This window comes from Microcaecilia unicolor, chromosome 11 (assembly GCF_901765095.1).
Source record: "Microcaecilia unicolor chromosome 11, aMicUni1.1, whole genome shotgun sequence".
Classification (NCBI taxonomy): Eukaryota; Metazoa; Chordata; class Amphibia; order Gymnophiona; family Siphonopidae; genus Microcaecilia; species Microcaecilia unicolor.
Genome location: NC_044041.1, coordinates 138,929,051 through 138,951,013, shown reverse-complemented (window position 1 = coordinate 138,951,013; position 21,963 = coordinate 138,929,051). Strand labels below are relative to the sequence as shown.

The window sequence follows — 21,963 nt, the reverse complement described above, 5'->3', positions numbered from 1 at the left end:
ATTGCATTTTGGTTGCAGCAAACTAGAGCTGAGTGGATTTGAAAGAGAAAAACAAAATTGAGAATTATCTCAGTTATATCAAGCAACCTAGTGAGTTTATCTGACCTGTTGATAAGTTTATTACCTTCTTAGAACGTTCTCAGAATGCTACTTCACTTGTACCCTTTTTTGGACTATGATAATCTTGATTTGCTGGCACATTCTCTTGTGTTAACCAGGCTAGATGAGTGTAATTCCCTGTATCAATTTGCCTGCTTTTAGAATAAAACTACCGCTATTGCAGAATGTGACCATCAAGCTCTTTATGAGAGAGAAAAAAATTGGTCATGTAACTCCTCTGCTCTAAGGGGCTCACTGGTTGAGGCACATGTGCAATTTATTTCACTGTCTAATAAGTATTGTCATAAGGGTCTCCCATTGTATTGTATTGAATCACGGTTACCTCATGCTAGGGTCCACCTGGGGGTCAGCACCCAAGAGGGAGATCTGAGTGTCATTGTAGATAATGAACTGAGGTCTTCTGCCCAGTGTGCAGCGGCAGCCAAAGAGACAAACAGCATGCTGGGAATTATTGGGAAACGGATGGCAAATAGGACTGAGAGTGATATGGTGCCTCTGTGTCACTCCATGGTGCGACTTCACCTTGAATGCTGTGTTCAGTTCTGGTTGCCGTGTCTTGGGGGAGATGTAGCAGAGTTGAAAAGGGTTTGGGGACGGGTGGCTAGAATGATGGCGGGGATGAAGTTCCTCTCATATGGGGAAGGGCTGGAGAAGTTAGGGCTCTTCAACTTGGAGGGGAGATATGATTGAGATCCATAGGATCCTGAGTGGTTTAGAACGTGTAGAAGTGAATCAGAGTTTTTATTCTTTCGAAGAAATGCAAAGACTAGGGAACACTCAATGAAGCTGAATGGAAATACTTCTGAAACAAATTTGAGGATCTCTCTTAAAAGAAAGGCAACATATGCAGTACCAGCAATGTGATTGCCAAGGATTTGTGAGAAGCACTTCAACTTTACTCAGTGCCGTAGCGAGGGTGCCTGACACCCTGGGCGGGTCGCCGCTGCGCACCCCCCCCCCCTCGGGTGCAGGGCACAGCGCCCCCCCTCGAAACGCACCCTACCTTTCAGCGGGGGGCAGGCGGGAGGACCGATCTGCCCCAGTGCACGTCACTGGCAGCTGTGTCGGCTCTGCTGCTTCCCTGCTTTTCTCTGCCCCGGAACAGGAAGTAACCTGTTCTGGGGCAGAAAGAGCAGGGAACCATCGAGCCGACACCCCCCCCAGCGCATGCACCCGAGGCGGACCGCCCCACCGCCCCCCCCCCTTCCTACGCCACTGACTTTACTGATCCTTGAACAGCAAGTAGCAGCTGTGGAATGTCTCTGTTTGGGAGGGAGGGGGGCTCCAAGCTCTGTCCCAACCCCTGTATCCCCCTTTTCCTACCATACCATACCCCTCTCCCCCCAGTTGTCCAGCATATTTCTCCCCCCTCCCCCACAGTATCCACTATCTTGACCTTTCTTCCACCACCCTCTCCCCTGTGAGGTGTTTATTTTCTTATCTCCTTCCCCCCCCCCCCCCCCCCCCCCCCGAGGCAGCAACACTACAATCAGCAGGCGGGATCTTGAGCATTAGCAAATGCTCAAGGCCTGCTGGCTTCTGCCTCCCCAAACTTCCTGTTTTGGAGGGGGTGGAAGCATCGATGTTCCAAGGGAGGGATGTAAGAAAAAAAACCCTCACAGGAAGTGAGGTAATAAAAATTTTGGGGGTGCCATGACACCTGTGGCTCCCCCATTCCAACACCTATGACAGCAAGCACTACAACAATGTCATGAACTTCCTGCAATGCACTTACCAATGCCAAAAAAGAGGGGACAGGCAAAAATGGCAGGCTGAAGACCTGTACAGGGAATAAGCATGGGAAGCATGCAGGCCCGGAACACCAGTTCCTCTGTCAGTGGTGCAATGACTTGGTTCCGCAGCCAACGCATATCTGTCATGCACACACCCCAGAAGCGGGGATCTGTACCAGAAATAGAAGAATTGAGAAGAAGGAACATAAACATTTAATATTTTATGCGTGCACCTCATTGGAAACTGGCATTAATATGGTAACCATAGCATTGTCTTTTTAATTTAATTTTACCATTTCACTCCATACAATCAAGCAATCACGATGAATAATACAACCAACGTATCAATAACAATGCAGGGTAAATCAATAACTAACGGACACATCTAACCATTATAACATTGACTTATAACAGGAAACCAAACCCCCAAACTCCTCCTCCCTCGCAAATTATAATGCACCTACCACAGCATTCTGTCTTTAACCACAAGTTCACAAGAAAAGTTATTCCTATAACTAACATTGTACAAAACATAAGACCAGCCATACTGAATCAGGATTTACTGCATATACTCATCTATAGGTCGATCTTGTGTATAAATCAAGGGAAGCCTTAGGACTAAAAATAACCAAAAACTGCTGTGTTTAAGTTGAGGCTGGGTCCCATATTACTCCCTCTCTTTCCATCCCCTCCACCTCCAGGTCCAACACTGCTACCTCTCTCGCCTTTCCCAAACTCACTCCCCCCTTCAGTATAGCCCACAGATTTCAACAGGGTCAGAACAGAAAAAGCCAGAAGGAAACAGCTAAATCATCAGATTTCTGTATGTGAGGATTATATCATTTATCTCTCACTGATAAGTCTCTCACTCAAAATATTGGTAAGTTCACTAAAGCAAAATATATTTTCACAAACCACTCAACCTTCCAATCAAAGGAGAATGTTTTATTCAGGAATCAGTATTTCTCAACACTTACACTCCTGCTTTTCTTTTACCAAGAAAAAAGCAATCAGGATTTCACTCACCAACTCTTTCCACAAATTCTCAGCTAAACTTCCTCTTTCAATGTACCACTTCAGCCAACTGGCTTTTAGCTGTTTCCAGATAATTATCATTTCCACTTTCCTGCAGGCATGCCCTCCTCTCAATGTTCATGCTGAACACAAAATTTCAACCAGCCAGAACATTCACAGATTTTAAATAATCACCCCCTCCCACCCTGCAAGACCCCACCACCAAGCCTCTTTTCTTTAATGATAACACAGTACAAGCTCACCCTGAATAAGAGATCTTCCTGCACCAGGGATATATATATATATATATATATATATAGAGAGAGAGAGAGAGAGAGAGAGAGAGAGAGAGGGAGAGAGAGAGCGAGCGAGCACTGGTGTATTTTTTCAAACAACTTCAGCATAGACAGAGTCTGTTTACCACTTAACTAAGTATGATGTAAATAGGAACAACAAACAGTTTGAAATATCTATATGCGAATGCCAGAACCTAAGAAATAAGATGGGAGAGTTAGAATATATTGCACTAAATGAAAAATTAGATATAACAGGAATCTCTGAGATCTGGTGGAAGGAGGATAACCAGTGGGACACTGTCATTCCAAGGTGGGGTACAAATTATATCATAGTGATAGGGTGGATCGAATTGGTGGAGGGGTAGCTTTGTATGTTAAGGAAGGCCTTGAATCAAACAGATTGAAAATTCTGCAGGAAACAAAACACATCTTGGAATCCCTATGGATTGAAATTCCATGCGTAAAGGGGAAAAGGATAGTGATAGGAGTGTACTACCGTCCACCTGGCCAGGACGAACAGACGGATGTAGAAATGTTATCGGAAATTAAGGAGGCTAAAACTGGGCAACACGATAATAATGGGTGATTTCAATTACTCCGATATTGACTGGGTGAATATAACATCAGGGCATGCTAGGGAGGTAAAATTCCTTGATGAAATCAAGGATTGCCTTATGGAGCAGCTGGTACAGGAGCCTACGAGAGAAGGAAAAATTTAAAACCTAGTCCATAGTGGATCGCATGATCTGGTGCGAGAGGTAATGGTGATGGGGCCGCTTGATAAGTGATGTATTATGATCAGATTTGATATTAGCTTTGGAGTAAGTATACAAAGAGGGGCATAATTGCCCAGGTTTTCCGGAGGGCGTCCTCGCAGAATGTCCTCGCGAAGGGGCGGGGAAACCCGTATTAAACCGAGGATGCCCATTTCAGAAACGACCAAATCCAAGCCATTTGGTCATGGGAGGAGCCAGCATTCATAGTGAACTGGTCCCCCTGAAATGCCAGGACACCAACCGGGCACTGCAGTGGACTTCACAAATTGCTCCCAGGTGCATAGCTCCCTTACCTCGTGTGCTGAGCCTCCCAAAACCCACTATCCACAACTGTACAACACTACCATAGCCCTAAGGGGTGAAGGGGGGCACCTACATGTGGGTACAGTGGGTTTGTGGTGGGTTTTGAAAGGCTTACATTTACCACCACAAGTGTAACAGGTAGGGGGGGATGGGCCTGGGTCTGCCTGCCTGAAGTGCACTGCACTCACTAAAACTGCTCCAAGGACCTGCATACTGCTGTCAGGGAGCTGGGTATGACATTTGAGGCTGGCATAGAGGCTGGAAAAATATTTTTAAAGTTTTTTTTTAGGGTGGGAGGGGATTAGTGACCACTGGGGGAGTAAGAGGAGGTTATCCCCAATTCCCTCCGGTGGTCATCTGGTCAGTTCGGGCACCTTTTTGAGGCTTGGTCGTAAGAAGAAATGGACCAAGTAAAGTTGGTCAAGTGCTCTACAGGGACGCCCTTCTTTTTTCCATTATCGGCCGAGGACGCCCATGTGTTAAGCATGCCCCAGTCCCACCTTTGCTAATGCTTCCGACACGCCCCCGTGAACTTTGGTTGTCCCCGCGACGAAAAGCAGTTGAGGACGCCCAAAATTGGCTTTCGATTATGCCGATTTGGGTGACCCTGGGAGAAGGACGCCCATCTTCCGATTTGTGTTGAAAGATGGGCACCCTTCTCTTTCAAAAATAAGCCTGAAAGGATATCCAATACATTAGCGTTTAACTTTTAAAAAGGATACTATGAAAAAATGAGAACGGTGGAAAAAAAAAACCTTAGAGGAGCGGCTGCGAGGGTCAAAAATTTATAACAGGCGTGGATGCTGTTCAAAAATACCATCTGGGAAGCCCAGGCCAAATATATTCCGTGTATTAAAAAAGGAGGGAGGAAGACCAAACGACAGCCGGCATGGTTAAAAAGTGAGGTGAAGGAAGCTATTAGAGCTAAAAGAAAATCCTTCAGAAAATGGAAGAAGAAACTGACTGAAAATAATAAGAAACAGCATAAGGAATGTCAAGACAAATGCAAAGCACTGATAAGGAAGGCAAAGAGGGTCTGTGAAAAAAAGATTGCGCTGGAGGCAAAAACACATAGTAAGAATGTTTTTAGGTATATTAAAAGCAAGAAGCTGGAAAAAGAATCGGTTGAAAAAAAACAAAAAGGCAACAGTCTACTTGCTAAAGTAGATACAGACTAAAAAAAGCAGACTGATACAAATATAAAATATATAAAAATATTTTATTGAAACAAAACCCAGAGGTGAAAGTAAAAACAATACCCGATGTGGCCATGTTTTACCCTCAGGCTGTGTCAGGGGTAAAACTACAAAATAAAAAATAAAAACATAGATATAAAATCATCATGTTTACGCATCATATACATCTATATCACAAAACTAAAAGCATATTCTAAACATCCATAATATCACTTATAATCAAATAACAATAGAATAAAATTAGATATCAAAATAATTAATACAGTAATAAAATTCTTGTTCCATTTTATGTCATTTTGGAAGTTGCAGGGTTATAAGCTTGTTGTATTAGTGTGATTCTCACACGCAGCGTCTATGCCATGAAATACTTAGCTGCTTATAAGATAGGATTACAGCTATATGGTTTGTGAGAGGCAAAGGCACTATGAATCAATAAGAAGCGGGAAGATCGGTCTGTGGAGAGATCATCTGCGGAGCTATACACAGATACTGGTGAAATATACACACAATGTTTATATTAAGTGGGTTTAGCGATTTTTATTTTTAGATTTGGAACAATATGTTTGTGAGTCAATCGGAAGAATGTATTTGAGAGATACTCCAAGAAATATATGTATGTTTCAATGTTTTTATTAATGACAGCATAAAAAATACGCAATCAAATAGAGTCAATTACTTTCAACAAACATTCCGATACATTCCGTCATCAATCTTTTATCTTTATCCCCCCCACCCCATTATATTATTTCTTCAGCGTTGTTTATTGGTGATGTATCACTTTGAATAGTATCAATAACATCAAACATTTAGTTAATATTCTAATATGTCCTTCTATATATATACATGTTATCTACCATCATCAGCATTAACATCATTTTCATCCCTATGCCCCCCCTATTTTATCTGGTAAGAACTACAAACGCAAAACTACAACCAGATAATATAACTAATACAGCCAACATCTATCATTCTTCATCCTTCTTCATCTGATTCCCCCTTCTCTTTTAGTCCCCTTTTGCTCCCTCCCCCTCCCTCTCCCCCTTCTTCTTTCAATCCAATCTCGTTATAATGATATCCAGGCTATAATATCTCGTTTGTCATCACATCAGTCATTATCTCAAATCTATACATGTGTACTATTTATCACTAAACTTTGAATTTGATAATTAAGGGTTTGAATATAAGGTTCCCATATTGCCCAGAACTCCTTGGTCCGTCGTAGCGAACCTCTACTATCTTTCGCTTTCCATAGGACCAACATATGTAGACTATTTCGCCATTGCCAATAGGATGGAGCCTCCGTTGCCAGCCAACGTTGCATGATACAATGTTTCCCTATTATACAAGCTTTATATAGAAATTTACGTTCCCAACGTCGAAGAGCAGGCCCAGATCCTCTATTACCCAATAAACTATCTGAAGGTGTCAAACGAATCTGTTTATTCAGCAGGTATGCACAATAATTCTGTATATGTCGCCAAAATCGTTCCACCTCCCAACATTCCCATAGCATGTGGATTAAAGACGGATCTATATGATCACATTTAGGGCATTTACATTCCGAAATCAGTCCTGCATGGAATGCCAGTTTAGGCAAGAAGTATACTCTTGTAATTATTCTATATTGGGTCTCTCTATGTCATGCACTTTGTATATGATCTTTAATTGCTCTTATATTTGCTAAAATCCCTGTTGCACTAATTGCCGTTCCCAAGTCCCGTGTCCATCTTTGCGCCACCTCATCATACTGTTTAGGCGGCATCACCTTAGTGAGTTCCCTATATATTCCAGAAACTGTTACTCTTTGATATCCTGGGGGTAGGAAGAATTGCTCTAAAATCTGATTCATTTCCTTAGTGTATCCTCTTATGGTTAGTCTGGTTGTGTATGTCTTCACCTGTAAATATGAGTACCAATCAATGTTTTGTTCCCCCACTATCCTCCCTAATTCCTCACATGTTCTCAACTCTCCTGTGTCATGATATAGGTCTGCCACCACTATTACCCCCGATTTGGCCCAAAGATCATATCTGCCCAATGTGAGTCCCGGTGCAAATTCTGCATTCCCTATCAAGGGTAGTAGGTCAGTGTATCCAGGGTTACCTCCCAGCAATTTCACCAAATATTGCCAGGTTCGTTTCATCGGTTCTAATAATACATGCTTCCTCCATTGGGATGGGATTTTCTTGGTGGCCGCATGTAACAAATAGTATGGATGGTATGGTTTAAACAGAGTTCGTTCCAGCTGCCACGGTGTTTAGTCATCCAATGCTAATATCCAGTCTGCCAGGTGTCTCATCAAACACGCCCAATTATACCCTCTGAGGTTTGGCACTCCCAATCCTCCCAGTCTCAAGTTTCCCATCAATTTCTCTAATGCAATTTTAGGTTCCCCCCCCCCCCCCCCCAACAAAAGTGAGATAGCATCTTTCGTAGCTGTCTCATATCACTATTTTGTATGTATAATGGCAATTGTCGCAGCACATATAATCACCGAGGGAAGGTGACCATGCCATACAGGCTGATTCTACCACTCAGCGTTAGCGGTAAGTTCTGCCATTGAGTCAATGTATGCTTAGTATGTTGTAGCAATCTATCTATATTCTCCTGATATATTTTTTGGGGGTCCGCGGTTAACATGATTCCTAAATATTTAAGACTTCCCATAGTCCACCGTAACGGAAACTCCCCTTCCCACCTCTCTGGGAGCGTTGTACTAGTAGGCATACTTTCTGATTTTGTCATGTTCAGCAAGAATCCCGAAAAGGATCCATATTTTTTGAATCTGTCCAGCAGTACTGGTAATGCTTCCCTTGGTCTAGTTACATGTACTAATAGATCATCCGCAAAAGCGGAAATTTTGAATTCCCGATCTCCAATGCATACTCCTGTGATCTCTGTATCTGTTAGAATCGTCCGGATCAGGGGGTCTAATGTCAAAGCAAAAAGTAAAGGAGATAATGGGCATCCCTGCCTTGTTCCCCTATGAATCTCTACTGCCGATGTATAATCTCCATTAATAAATAGCCTAGCTGATGGTGTGTTATATAACGTGGCTATGGCTTGTACAAACTGTCCTTCAAATCCATATGCTCCCAATGTACTAAACATAAACCCCCAGTCCACTCTATCAAACGCCTTTTCGGCATCAAAGTTTATAACCAGTGAGTCTGCCTTCTGTGTTTTAACCATTTCTAGCGAAGCTAATATTTGCCTTATGTTCTTAACTACTTGCCTCCCTTTTATAAATCCTCCCTGTGGTGTCGCTATCAAGTCTGGTAGTAGCCTTGTCAACCTATTGGCATAGATCCCTGCAAATAATTTCGCTTCATAATTGATTAGGGAGATCGGTCTATAGGATTCCGGTCTGCTAGGGTCCTTCCCGGGTTTTGGGAATACCACTATATCTGCTGACTTCAGTGTCTCTGGGAGTCCTTCCTGCTCCACTGCCCTATGGAATGAACGCATGAGTGGTTGTGCTATTTTTGGTTCAAGCAGTTTATAAAATTCGGCTCGATATCCATCGGGTCCTGGGGCTCTATGGAGGGCACTTTGTTTAATTGCTCTAGTGAGTTCATCTATTTCAATGGGTTTATTAATCCTCACCTTTTGAGTCTCTGTTATCTGGGGCATGGTTACGTTGCATAAGTACATAGCTGGATCTAGCAGTTCATCACTGTTTGGATTGTATAATTTAGTATAATAAGTTAAAAATATCTGTCTAATTTCCTCATCTGAGTGAACCACTTTCCCAGAAGGTTGTTGTAGCGCCAAAACGTTCTGGGGTCCCTTCTTTCTCCTAATTAATCCTGCTAGCAATTTTCCTTGTTTGTTGCCAAATTTATAGAGGTGGTATTGATAATATATAGCAGATTTCGTCGCCCTTTGATGTATTAATGCATTTAATTGTTTCTGTGTGGTCATCAGTTGTTCTCTAATCGCTCTCTGATCTTTAGATCTATATGTCCTCCTTAATTTGATTAATTGCTTCCCCAAGCAAATTATTTCTTTTTCTCTACTTTGTTTCTTGTGACTGCTATACGAAATTATGAAGCCCCTAAGCACCGCCTTAGCGGCTTCCCAATATAATATGGGGTTCGAGGTATGTTCCTCATTATGTATCTTGTATTCTTTCCATTTTTCTCTAATATAGGGAAGAAAATCCCTGTCATAATATAAGTCTAAGGGGAACATCCATTTACGTGTTTGATTTTGTGTTCCTGTGATGTGAAGTATTATATATATTGGTGCATGATCAGAGATGATAGTGGGATCTATGCCCACTTCTCGAACTTCAGTAACCCCATCTTCATCTACCAATATATAGTCAATCCGAGATTGTGTTTGGTATGCTCGGGAGTAATGAGTATAATCTCGAGTGTCAGGATTTAATATTCGCCAGATATCAACTACTGCCAGCGTGTCACAGAGAAGTGGTATCCCCTTCGTGTGATCCCCTTGTTTTGTACCCAAATTCCCCGTTCTATCCATCCCTGGCTCCGCTACTGTATTAAAATCTCCTCCTATAATGGTTCGAGCCTGTTGATCTTGTAGTTTGACCCGCTGTATATTGTTAAGTAACTTCCCAAAAAAATTTTTATTATATACATTAGGGGCATAGACGTTGGCCATTATCATCCTAACTCCATTAACCTTTACCTTAGCTATGATGTATCTGCCCTCAGGATCACAGTACACATGTTCTTGTTCCACCTGCAGTGATTTGTGAAATAGTATTGCCACCCCCGCTCTTTTCCCCACTGCTGCCGCCTCTATCACTGTACCAACCCACCAGGACTTAAGCTTTTGATGTTCCTGTGTTGTGAGGTGTGTTTCTTGTAACATAGCAATTGACGCTCCTTTTTTTTTCAACGCTCCTAATATTTTCTCTCTCTTTATCAGAGAGTTAATTCCTCCCACATTCCATGAATATAATGTTAACCCCTTCAGGTTTCTCCATTAGACTGATTTTCTACTCGCAGACTTTCCCCTCTGTACATTACGGGTCGCTGTCCCAGCTGCAGCCAGCCCGTACGTATATATTTCCCCTCCATTATTATATAAATCTCTTACAGCACATATATATACATATTTCCTAGATATCACATTATAGCAAACATTTCTTTCTCTTATCTGATCTAAACTATAGCCCATCCGCCCTTCTTCCACTCCCCCACCCCCCACCCTCTAAACCATATCCCAACCATCCTACTCGTTGGAGGATCACTTCATATCACCATCATTCCCCCCCCCCCCCCCCCCCCATCATGGTTCTGCCTCCTCTATTTTCCCCTGGTAAGATCCTCATCTCATTATTTCTCAGTCCCCATTCTATAATCTGTTCATATTCTGTTATTTCTCACATTCTTCAAAAATAAGGTCCTAACACATATGTCCCCCAGGTCCTACTGCTGTGCAAACTTACAAACCATTGGATGTCTCAGGTAGCTTCTCTACTGTTCTCTCCCATCTGGCCCGCCAATAGCTTCTGCACATATTCCTTCGCTGCTATCACCTGCTCAAATATCTTGGTAACCCCATTCTCACTGATTTTAAGTTTGGCAGGGTAGAGCAGCGCAAATCTGATTTTTTTTCTGATAGAGTTCCGTGCATAGCGGGGAAAATGCCTTCCGCAGTTGTTGTACATGTTGGGAGTAGCCCTGGAAACATAATATTTTTTTGCCTTGATATTGAAGTTGACCTCCTTTCCTTAGTTCGTTCAATATTTGTTGTTTGTGGCGAAAATTCAGGCTTTTGAAGATTATTATTCGCGGTCTTGAGCCAGCATTCCTTTGTGGGCTGATTCTGTGTGCCCTCTCCACACTAAAGGCAGTGAAACTGCTTTCTAGTTGAAGTTCCCTGGGTATCCATTCCTCCAGGAAGCGTGGCAGATCTTTTTCAAAAATGTCTTCCGGCAGTCCCACCAGCCTCAGATTATTCCGGCGACTGCGGTTTTCAAGATCATCTATATGAGACTCCAAGTCCTGCACTTTCCGTTCCAGGGCAGTATTATCTGTTCGAAGCGTCGCCACCTGATCCTCCAGGTCGGAGGTACGCTGTAGGCCCGCATCCAGTTCCAGACTTACGGAATCTAATCTTTCATGCGCTTCCTCCGTTCGATCGTATATTTGTTGTAGCTTGCTATCCGGAGCCGCTTCAACAGCCGCTTTAATTTCAGCAGTGATTTCAGCGCCCCAGGCTGATCCCGCCGACGCCTCTCCTGGACTGCTAGGCTCCGCCATTTTGCTCGCCGGCGGTTTCGTTTTCTCCCGGTCCTTACGAACTGTTTTTGTCGCCATCCTCTCAAGCTGGTGACTCGAATTTCAGATAAGACCTCTAGGGATCGTTACACTATCTCTCTGTAAGTTCCCCGTGTCTTGGGAGGTGTTTTGAGGTTCGTTTGCTGGGCTTTTGAGGGAATGAGCATGGAGCTTAGCTTTTCAGCGTCTGCCCCGCAGCATGGCGACACGTGACCTGCAAGAAATATATGTATAATATTTTATTTTAGTGGAATTAGCGAATCCCTCCATACTGATAGCTATGTTTGTTAGATAGTCAGAACTCAATATATTGTATTCAGTTGTACTGATGCAGGATAGATCTTATGCTTTCCATTAAGTCACAATTGAAGTACGATCTTTATTGTTGGGGATGATGATTAAGAACATAAATATATTCATAAGATGGAAGCAGGTTGAAAATGAATAAGAAAGATAGTTTAATTAGTACGAAACTATTTTACGTTTATACATTGTTTTAGAAGGGACCATGCACAAAAATGATTAAGCGATGTGGAAAAATTTCTTTCCAATATCTGATAAATATTTAAGATATAACGATTGTTGATTAGATAAATAGAAGAGAACACATACATCCTTTTGAACATGCAGTGTGTGCGTTTGGTAGCTTTCGCTTTCTACTTCATTTTCTTAGATATTGTTAAATTATTAATATATTTTTAACATATTTTTATTTTAGAATGTTCCAATTTATTATTATTTTTAGGGGTGTATTCCCACAACCCTTCTTTTTAGGTATGTACATATTTAATTTAATATTTTGAATACTCATTAAATATTGAAGCATATGTATGCTATATTTTTATGCTTTCAGTAACATTATATCCACCTCTCCTTATATATGTTTTGATTTTTTAATTTTTACTTTTGTTTTTAATTTACTTGTTTCAGAATATCTAAATGTACTAATTTTATTACCGTACTAATTATTTTGATATCTAATTTTATTCTGTTGTCATCTGATTATAAGTGATACTATGGATGTTTAGAATATGCTCTTAGTTTTGTGATATATATGTATATGATGCGTAAACATGATGATTTGATATCTATGTTTTTATTTTTTATTTTGTAGTTGTACCCCTGACGCAGCCTGAGGGCGAAACGTGGCCACGTCGGGTACTGTTTTTATTTTCACCTCTGGGTTTTGCTTCAATAAAGTATTTTTATATATTTTATATTTGTATCAGTCTGCTTTTTTTAGTCTGTAAAAGAATCAGTTGGACTGCTAGATAACCGAGGGGTAAAAGGGGCGATCAGGGAAGACGATGCCATAGCGGAGAGATTAAATGAATTCTTTGCTTCGGTCTTCACAGAGGAAGATTTGTGAGTGATTGCGGTGACAGAAATGGTATTTGAAGCTGATGAGTCAGAGAAACTGAATGAATTCTCTGTAAATCTGGAGGATGTAAAGGGGCAGTTCTACAAACTGAAGAGTAGCAATCTCCTGGACCAGATGGTATTCAACCCAGAGTACTGATAGAACTGAAAAATGAACTTTCGGAGCTATTGTTAGTAATATGTAATTTACCCTTAACATCAAGCGTGGTACCGGAAGATTAGAGGGTGGCCAATGTAACGCCAATTTTTTAAAAAGGTTCCAAAGGAGATCTGGGAAATTATAGACCGGTGAGCCTGACGTCAGTGCTGGGCAAAATGGTAGAGACTATTATAAAGAAAAAAATTACAGAGCATACTCAAAAGCATGGATTAATGAGACAAAGTCAACATGGATTTAGTGAAGGGAAATCATGCCTCACCAATCTAGTACATTTCTTTGAAGGGGTGAACAGACGTGTGGATAAAGGTGAGCCGGTTGATATTGTGTATCTGGATTTTCAGAAGGAGTTTTACAAAGTACCTCATGAAAGACTCCAGAGGAAATTGGAGAGTCATGGGATAGGAGGTAAGTGTTCTATTGTGGATTAAAAACTGGTTAAAAGATAGAAAACATAGGGTTAAATGGTCAGTATTTCTCAATGGAGAAGGGTAGTTAGTAGGGTTCCTCAGGGGTCTGTGCTGGGACCGCTGCTTTTTAACATATTTATAAATGACCTAGAGATGGAAGTAACTAGAGAGGTAATTAAATTTGCTGATGACACAAAGTTATTCAAAGTCGTTAAATCGCGGGAGGAATGTGAAAAATTACAAGAGTGGGAGACTGGGTGTCTAAATGGCAGATGACTTTTAATGTGACCAAGTGCAAAGTGATGCATGTGGGAAAGAGGAACCCGAATTATAGCTATGTCATGCAAGGTTCCACGTTAGGAGTCACAGACCAAGAAAGGGATCTAGGTGTCGTCGTTGATGATACGTTGAAACCTTCTGCTCAGTGTGCTGCTGCGGCTAAGAAAGCAAATAGAATGTTAAGTATTATTAGGAAAGGAATGGAAAACAAAAACGAGGACATTATAATGCCTTTGTATCGCTCAATGGTGCGACCACACCTCGAATATCATGTTCAATTCTGGTTGCCACATCTCAAAGAAGATATAGTGGAATTAGAAAAGGTACAGAGAATGGTGACAAAAAAAATAAAGGGGATGGGACGACTTCTCTTTGAGGAAAAGCTAAAGTGGCTAGGGCTCTTCAGCTTGGAGAAAAGGCGGCTGAGGGGAGATATGATAGAGGTCTATAAAATAATAAGTGGAGCTGAACAGGTAGATGTGAAGCATTTGTTTACGCTTTCCAAAAATACTAGGGGGCATGCGATGAAGCTACAAAGTAGTAAATTTAATATGAATCGGAGAAAATGTTTCTTCACTGAACGTGTAATTAAACTCTGGAATTCGTTGCCAGCAAATGTAGTAAAGGTGGTTAGCTTAGCAGGGTTTAAACACAAAGTTATTCAAAGTTGTTAAATTGCGAGAGGAATGCGAAAAATTAGAAGAGATCCTTACAAGACTTGGAGACTGGGCGTCTAAATGGCAGATGATGTTTAATGTGAGCAAGTGCAAAGTGATGCATGTGGGAAAGAGGAATCCGAACTTTAGCTACGTCACGCAATGTTCCACATTAGGAGTCACCGACCAAGAAAGGGATCTCGGCGTCATTGTTGATGATACGTTGAAATCCTCTGCTCAGTGTGCTGCGGTGGCTAAGAAAGCAAACAGAATGTTAGGTATTATTAGGAAAGGAATTGAAAACAAAAGTGAGGACGTTATAATGCCTTTGTATTGGTCCATGGTGGGACCGCACCTCGAATACTGTGTTCAGTTCTGGTCACTGCACCTCAAAAATGATATAGTGGAATTAGAAAAGGTACAGAGAAGGGTGATAAAAATGATAAAGAGGATGGGACGACTTCCCTATGAGGAAAGGTTGAAGCGTCTGGGGCTCTTCAGCTTGGAGAACAGATGGCTGAAGGGAAATATGATAGAGGTCTATAAATTAATGAGTGGAGTGAAAAGGGTAGACGTGAATCATTTGTTTACTCTTTCCAAAAATACTACGACTAGGGGGCATGTGATGAAGCTACAAAGTAGTAAATTTAATATGAATCGGAGAAAATGTTTCTTCACTCAACGTGTAATTAAACTCTGGAATTAGTTGCCAGAGAATGTGGTAAAGGTGGTTAGCTTGGCAGGGTTTAATAAAGGTCTGGATAGCTTCCTAAAAGAATAGTCCATAGACCATTATTAAATTGACTCGAGGAAATCCACTGCTTATTTCTGGGATAAGCATCATTAAATGTATTGAGTTTTTCTGGGATCTTGCCAGGCATTTGTGACCTGGATTGGCCACTGTTGGAAACAGGATACTGGGCTTGATGAATCTTTGGTCTGTCCCAGTATGGCAATACGTATGTACTGTCGTGTTCTCGAGGACCTTGGCATTCTGTCAGGCTTCTTCCCCGGGAACCCTGGGTACGTGAGTCCTTGGACCACGGCCGAGGAGCGGCAGTGGCAGGCAAGATCACCTTCGGAGCAGAGAAAAGACAAGGCTGGACTGGAACCCCGGACTGGAGTCCTGCACTGGAACACTCGGGACTGGAACGCACCGGACCGGAACACACTGGAGTAGGCTTCACCTACTCTTAGCTGCCTTTCCCCGAGGGTTGAGCTCTCAGGTTCGAGCAGCCGGTAGGGCTTATAGGAAAACCAGAACTGGAACCAGCAACAGGAACAACCGGAGACAGGATCCAGCGGTGCTCCCAGGTACCTAGGCTAAAGCAAGGCAGACAGGCAGGGAAGAGGACACAGGAGCTACATACAAGCTAGGCTCAAGGGAATGGTAATGACAGCTACGCTTGCCAGAGGAAGGGTTAAACACAGAAAGGCTGAAAGCCTGCAGGTCAGAGAGATACACCCAGAAAGGCTAGAAGCCCACAGAAAGACTGGAAACCCCCAGGCCGCAGTAATACCCCCAGAAGGCCTGGAAGCCCACAGGTAAAAGGGATATACGCAGATAGACTGGAGGCCCTCAGAGCAATGGGCACAGAAGAGCTGGAAGCCCTCAGAGCAATAGACACAGAAGGGCTGAAAGCCCACAGAGCAATAAACACAGAAGGGCCAGAAGGCCCACAGAGCAATAAACACAGAAGGGCCAGAAGGCAAGGCCCACAGGTGATAGTAACTCGCAAAGCAGAAGGGCTGGAAGCCCACAAGAAAAGACAAGGAAAGCTAACTGTGCAAATAGCACCTCGGGACCTAACCTCGGGACCTAAGGCACTGCGGAGGCATTGGCAATGCAAAGGCCCAGAATGCCAGCACAGCACATCCTTATGAAGGCTCTCACTGATGAGGTCACCAGCAGCAGGACAGAAGCAGGAAGTACCTTGACCCCAAAGAGAGGCTTGACACACATAGGAAGTGAGCACACACAAAAGACAAGCAGCAGCCATCTTGGAAGCTGGCATAGAGCCGGTGGCAGCCATCTTAGATGCTGGCTCCCTAGAGAGGCATAGCCCACACAGGTGAGGTCTAGTGAAGTAATCAGCACACAGAGCCAGAGACAAGACTAACACAAAGACAGACAGAAGCCAGCAGAGCTGCTGGCCCCCAGAAATGAGGTAAGTCTGAGGGTGGTCACGGCCACAGACGTGACAGTACCTCCTCCTCAAGACCCCCCTCCTGGTCTCCATGGAGAGTTCAGGTGTCCAGGGGTAACAGTGGTGAAACTTCCTGATGGGTTTCAAAACCCAGACATGGATCACTGGACTGGAAGTCCCAAGGAAGTTCAAAACTGGCAGACAGGAGCAGAGCTTGTAAACAGGAGGCTCCTTGGAATCACCACTGGGCAAACTCAGGAACTTGGATGCAGCAAGAGGAACAAAGTTCAAGAGGAACCCTTCTCTGAGAGAACCCAGACGGAACTCAGGAAGTAAACCGGGACTGGGACCCGGATGGGCGTCAGGAATCAAACCGGGGCTGGGACCCAGGCTGGCGTCAGGAGCTTGATTGGAACTGGAACTCAGCACGGCCTCAGCATCTTGGCTGGAACCGGAACTCGGAGCAGGCTGAGCATCTTGGCTGGAACTGGAACTTGGAATGGACTCAGCATCTTGGCTAGCACTGGAACTCAGAGCGAACTCCGCATCTTGGCTGGAACTGGAACTCTGAACAGGAGCTGAACCGGGACTGGGACTGGAATCAAAGTCGTGACTGGAACTGGAACTCTGAACAGGAGTTGAACCGGGACTGGGACCCGGACTGGAATCAGAGTCTTGACTGGAACAGGAACTCGAGGCACCCTCTGCCTCCCGGCAGGGACAGAACTTTAACTGAGGCTTGGCAGCAAACACCCTTTGGACAGGAATCTGAGGCTCGATCTGAAGCGCCACGCGAACTGGCCTTAGAAGCTTGATTGGAGGTGCCCTTTGGACTGAAAGCGGAGGCTCCACCTGAACCACCCTTCGGACAGGCACCAGAGGCTTGGTTAGAAGCCCCCCTCGAACTGGACTCAGTGGCTTGACTGGACGGGTCACTTGGACAAGAACCGGAGGCTCGACCCGGAGTGCCACTTGCATAGGCCTCGGAGACTCCGTCAGAAGCACCCCTCGGACTGAACTCAGGGGTTTCAAAGGGCGTGCCACTTGAATGAGGACAGGAGGCTCAGCCCGGAGCGCCACTCGAGCAGGAATCAGAGGCTCAATCGAAAGCTTCCCTCGGACTGGACTCGGAGGCTTAAGTGGAAACGTTACTTGAACTGGAAGCGGGAACTCGGTATGAAGCACTCCCTGGACTGGACTCAGGCGCCTAGGTGGCGGCACCTCTTGGACTGGAATCAGAGGCTTGGTCCGACATCTCACTCGGCCTGACCTCAGAGATCTGGTCAGGACCGTCCCTCGGAACGAACTCAGAGGCTTAACTGGCGGCTTCATTCGAACAGGATTCGAAGGCTCCGCTTGAAACTCTCCTCGGACTGGACTCAGCGCCAGTGGACTGGAATCCCGAATAGGAACTAACCCGCTATGGTACCGCAGGCTGCTCTGCTGAGGAGACCTGAGCAGAGGAATTCCCCGGCGTCTTCTTTCGGCCTCAGCTTCAGGAGTTTCCCGCAGAGCTGGCTCCTCCAGAAGTCTGAGGCGGTACTCACAGAGCGAGATAGCAGGATTCATGTCAGAAACTGGGCTAAGGCGGACCAGACGCCACCAGAGACGCTTTCTTTCAGTTGCTGCTTCAGGAGTATCCTTCAGGGCTGGATCAGACAAAAGTTGTACCCGGTAATCCTGGAGGGTCATTAACGAATCCAAAGAAAAAATCAGGTCGGAACTGGGATCTGAACTGGAATCAGGAGCAACACTGGGGTCGGAACCTGGATTGTCCATAGGGAACGAAGTCATGGACAGGCAACCCACCTGGACCGATGATCTTGCCGGACTCATGGCCTTTGCATTCTGTCGTGTTCTCGAGGACCTTGGCATTCTGTCAGGCTTCTTCCCCGGGAACCCTGGGTACGTGAGTCCTTGGTCCACGGCCGAGGAGTGGCAGTGGCAGGCAAGATCACCTTCGGAGCAGAGAAGAGACAAGGCTGGACTGGAACCCCGGACTGGAGTCCTGCACTGGAACGCACTGGACCGGAACACACTGGAGTAGGCTTCACCTACGCTTAGCTGCCTTTCCCCGAGGGTTGAGCTCTCAGGTTCAAGCAGCCGGTAGGGCTTATAGGAAAACCAGAACTGGAACCAGCAACAGGAACAACCGGAGTCAGGATCCAGCGGTGCTCCCAGGTACCTAGGCTAAAGCAAGGCAGACAGGCAGGGAAGAGGACACAGGAGCTACATACAAGCTAGGCTCAAGGGAATGGTAATGACAGCTACGCTTGCCAGAGGAAGGGTTAGACTAGAGCTACAGTAGCAACAGATAGAAAGGAGAGAAATGGCTGCAGAATCAGCTGCTAACCAACCACAGACAGGGAGCAGCACCACTGCACAGGGATAACAGAAAGGCTTGAAGCCCACAGAGAATAATAAACACAGAAAGGCTGAAAGCCTGCAGGTCAGAGAGATACACCCAGAAAGGCTAGAAAGCCCACAGAAAGGCTGGAAACCCCCAGGCCGCAGTAATACCCCCAGAAGGCCTGGAAGCCCACAGGTAAAAGGGATATATGCAGATAGACTGGAGGCCCTCAGAGCAATGGGCACAGAAGGGCTGGAAGCCCTCAGAGCAATAGACACAGAAGGGCTGAAAGCCCACAGAGCAATAAACACAGAAGGGCTGAAAGCCCACAGAGCAATAAACACAGAAGGGCCAAAAGGCCCACAGAGCAATAAACACAGAAGGGCCAGAAGGCAAGGCCCACATGTGATAGTAACTCGCAAAGCAGAAGGACTGGAAGCCCACAAGAAAAGACAAGGAAAGCTAACTGTGCAAACAGCACACTAACCTCGGGACCTAAGGCACTGCGGAGGCATTGGCAATGCAAAGGCCCAGAATGCCAGCACAGCACAACCTTATGAAGGCTCTCACTGATGAGGTCACCAGCAGCAGGACAGAAGCAGGAAGTACCTTGACCCCAAAGAGAGGCTTGACACACATAAGAAGTGAGCACACACGAAAGACAAGCAGGAGCCATCTTGGAAGCTGGCATAGAGCCGGTGGCAGCCATCTTAGATGCTGGCTCCCTAGAGAGGCATAGCCCACACAGGTGAGGTCTAGTGAAGTAATCAGCACACAGAGCCAGAGACAAGACTAACACAAAGACAGACAGAAGCCAGCAGAGCTGCTGGCCCCCAGAAATGAGGTAAGTCTGAGGGTGGTCACGGCCACAGACGTGACATGTACTTATGATATTGTGTATCTGGATTTCAAAAGGCGTTTGACAAGTACCTCATGAAAGACTCCAGAGGAAATTGGAGTGTCATGGGATAGGAAGTAGTGTCCTACTGTGGATTAAAACCTGGTTAACGGATAGAAAACAGAGAGTAGGGTTAAATGGTCAGTATTCTAAATGGAGAAGGGTAGATAGTGGGGTTCCTCAGGGGTATGTGCGGAACCGCTTCTTTTTAACATATTTATAAATGATTTAGAGATGGGAGTAACTAGTCAGGTAATTAAATTTGCTGACAACACAAAGTTATTCAAAGTTGTTAAATCGCGAGAGGAATGCGAAAAATGAGAAGAGATCCTTACAAGACTTGGAGACTGGGCGTCTAAATGACGTTTAATGTGAGCAAGTGCAAAGTGATGCATGTGGGAAAGAGGAATCCGAACTATAGCTACGTCACGCAATGTTCCACGTTAGTAGTCACTGACCAAGAAAGGGATCTCGGCATCATCGTTGATGATACGTTGAAATCCTCTGCTCAGTGTGCTGCGGTGGCAAAGAAAGCAAATAGAATGTTAGGTATTATTAGGAAAGGAATTGAAAACAAAAGTGAGGACGTTATAATGCCTTTGTATTGGTCCACGGTGGGACCGCACCTCGAATACTGTGTTCAGTTCTGGTCACTGCACCTCAAAAAAGATATAGTGGAATTAGAAAAGGTACAGAGAAGGGTGATGAAAATGATAAAGAGGATGGGACGACTTCCCTATGAGGAAAGGTTGAAGCGTCTGGGGCTCTTCAGCTTGGAGAAGAGATGGCTGAAGGGAGATATGATAGAAGTCTATAAATTAATGAGTGGAGTGAAAAGGGTAGACGTGAATCATTTGTTTACTCTTTCCAAAAATACTACGCCTAGGGGGCATGTGATGAAGCTACAAAGTAGTAAATTTAATATGAATCAGAGAAAATGTTTCTTCACTCAATGAGTAATTAAACTCTGGAATTCGTTGCCAAAGAATGTGGTAAAGGTGGTTAGCTTAGCGGGGTTTAAAAAAGGTCTCGATGGCTTCCTAAAGGAAAAGTCCATAGACCAATATTAAATTAACTTGGGGAAATCCACTGCTTATTTCTGTATTGAGCTTTTCTGGGATCTTGCCAGGTATTTGTGACCTGGATTGGCCACTGTTGGAAACAGGACACTGGGCTTGATGGATCTTTGGTCTGTCCCCGTGTGGCAATTTTTATGTACTTATAGCATACTTCCATGAAGCTATCAATTGCAAGACTGCTATGGCACTGATGAGAATGACCTATTCTTTGATAGTTCCTTCTCCTGAAACAGCTCTGCGAAACAAGGGGCCCTTGTTGAGGTTTGGAATTTAGGCGAGAAATGGTCTGCAATATTAGAGATGATGGCTGATCCTTCATTATATGGGACAGTGGACACAGATATTCACTGATGGGACAGTGGACACAGATATTCACTGATAACATGTGGAACTATTTTCTGGCAGGTTATACCCTATTCCTGGGAACGAAGATATCAATTATAGCAAATTGAATAGAGCAGAAGGAAGTGATGTCACCGAGTAGCATGGCTGCTTGAAGAGCAAGCTCACGCTCACCCATGGTGTTATTTAACAATTCCCCAGCATCTAGAGACCATGGCGGCCCTGCTTGAGTAGCATATTACTATCTGAACTCAACATACGATATTTGCTCAAAACGTTAGCACAAATTGCTTAGCACTAAATAATATTATATAAGTTTTAACAATTGGCCTCATCAACCAAGGGTACCATTTAAAATTAGGACACCCTTTACAACGGCTCTCATCATTGGCCCCACCACCAGCCAAACAAACCACAGAGAAAAACTCTCATATCTAATTGAGAGAAAAGTCTGTAGTGAGAGGTTGGCAGGGTTTAACTAATATCAAATATTTTTAAATTTAGTGCAAAAACAAAGTCTAACAAAAGATTTCTAAACTCTCCAACTGGATAGGAGTGATAAGAAGT

The 21,963-nt window shown here is 44.2% G+C and overlaps 1 protein-coding gene across 1 annotated transcript in view; it reads right to left on the bottom strand.

The window, feature by feature from the left end:
• Positions 1 to 21,963, bottom strand: part of RCE1 (Ras converting CAAX endopeptidase 1) — a 479,525-nt gene that overhangs the window by 91,797 nt on the left and 365,765 nt on the right. Inside the window, 1 exon segment of the mRNA XM_030220027.1 lies at positions 1,856 to 2,023. Coding sequence (XP_030075887.1) covers positions 1,856 to 2,023 — 168 coding nt within the window.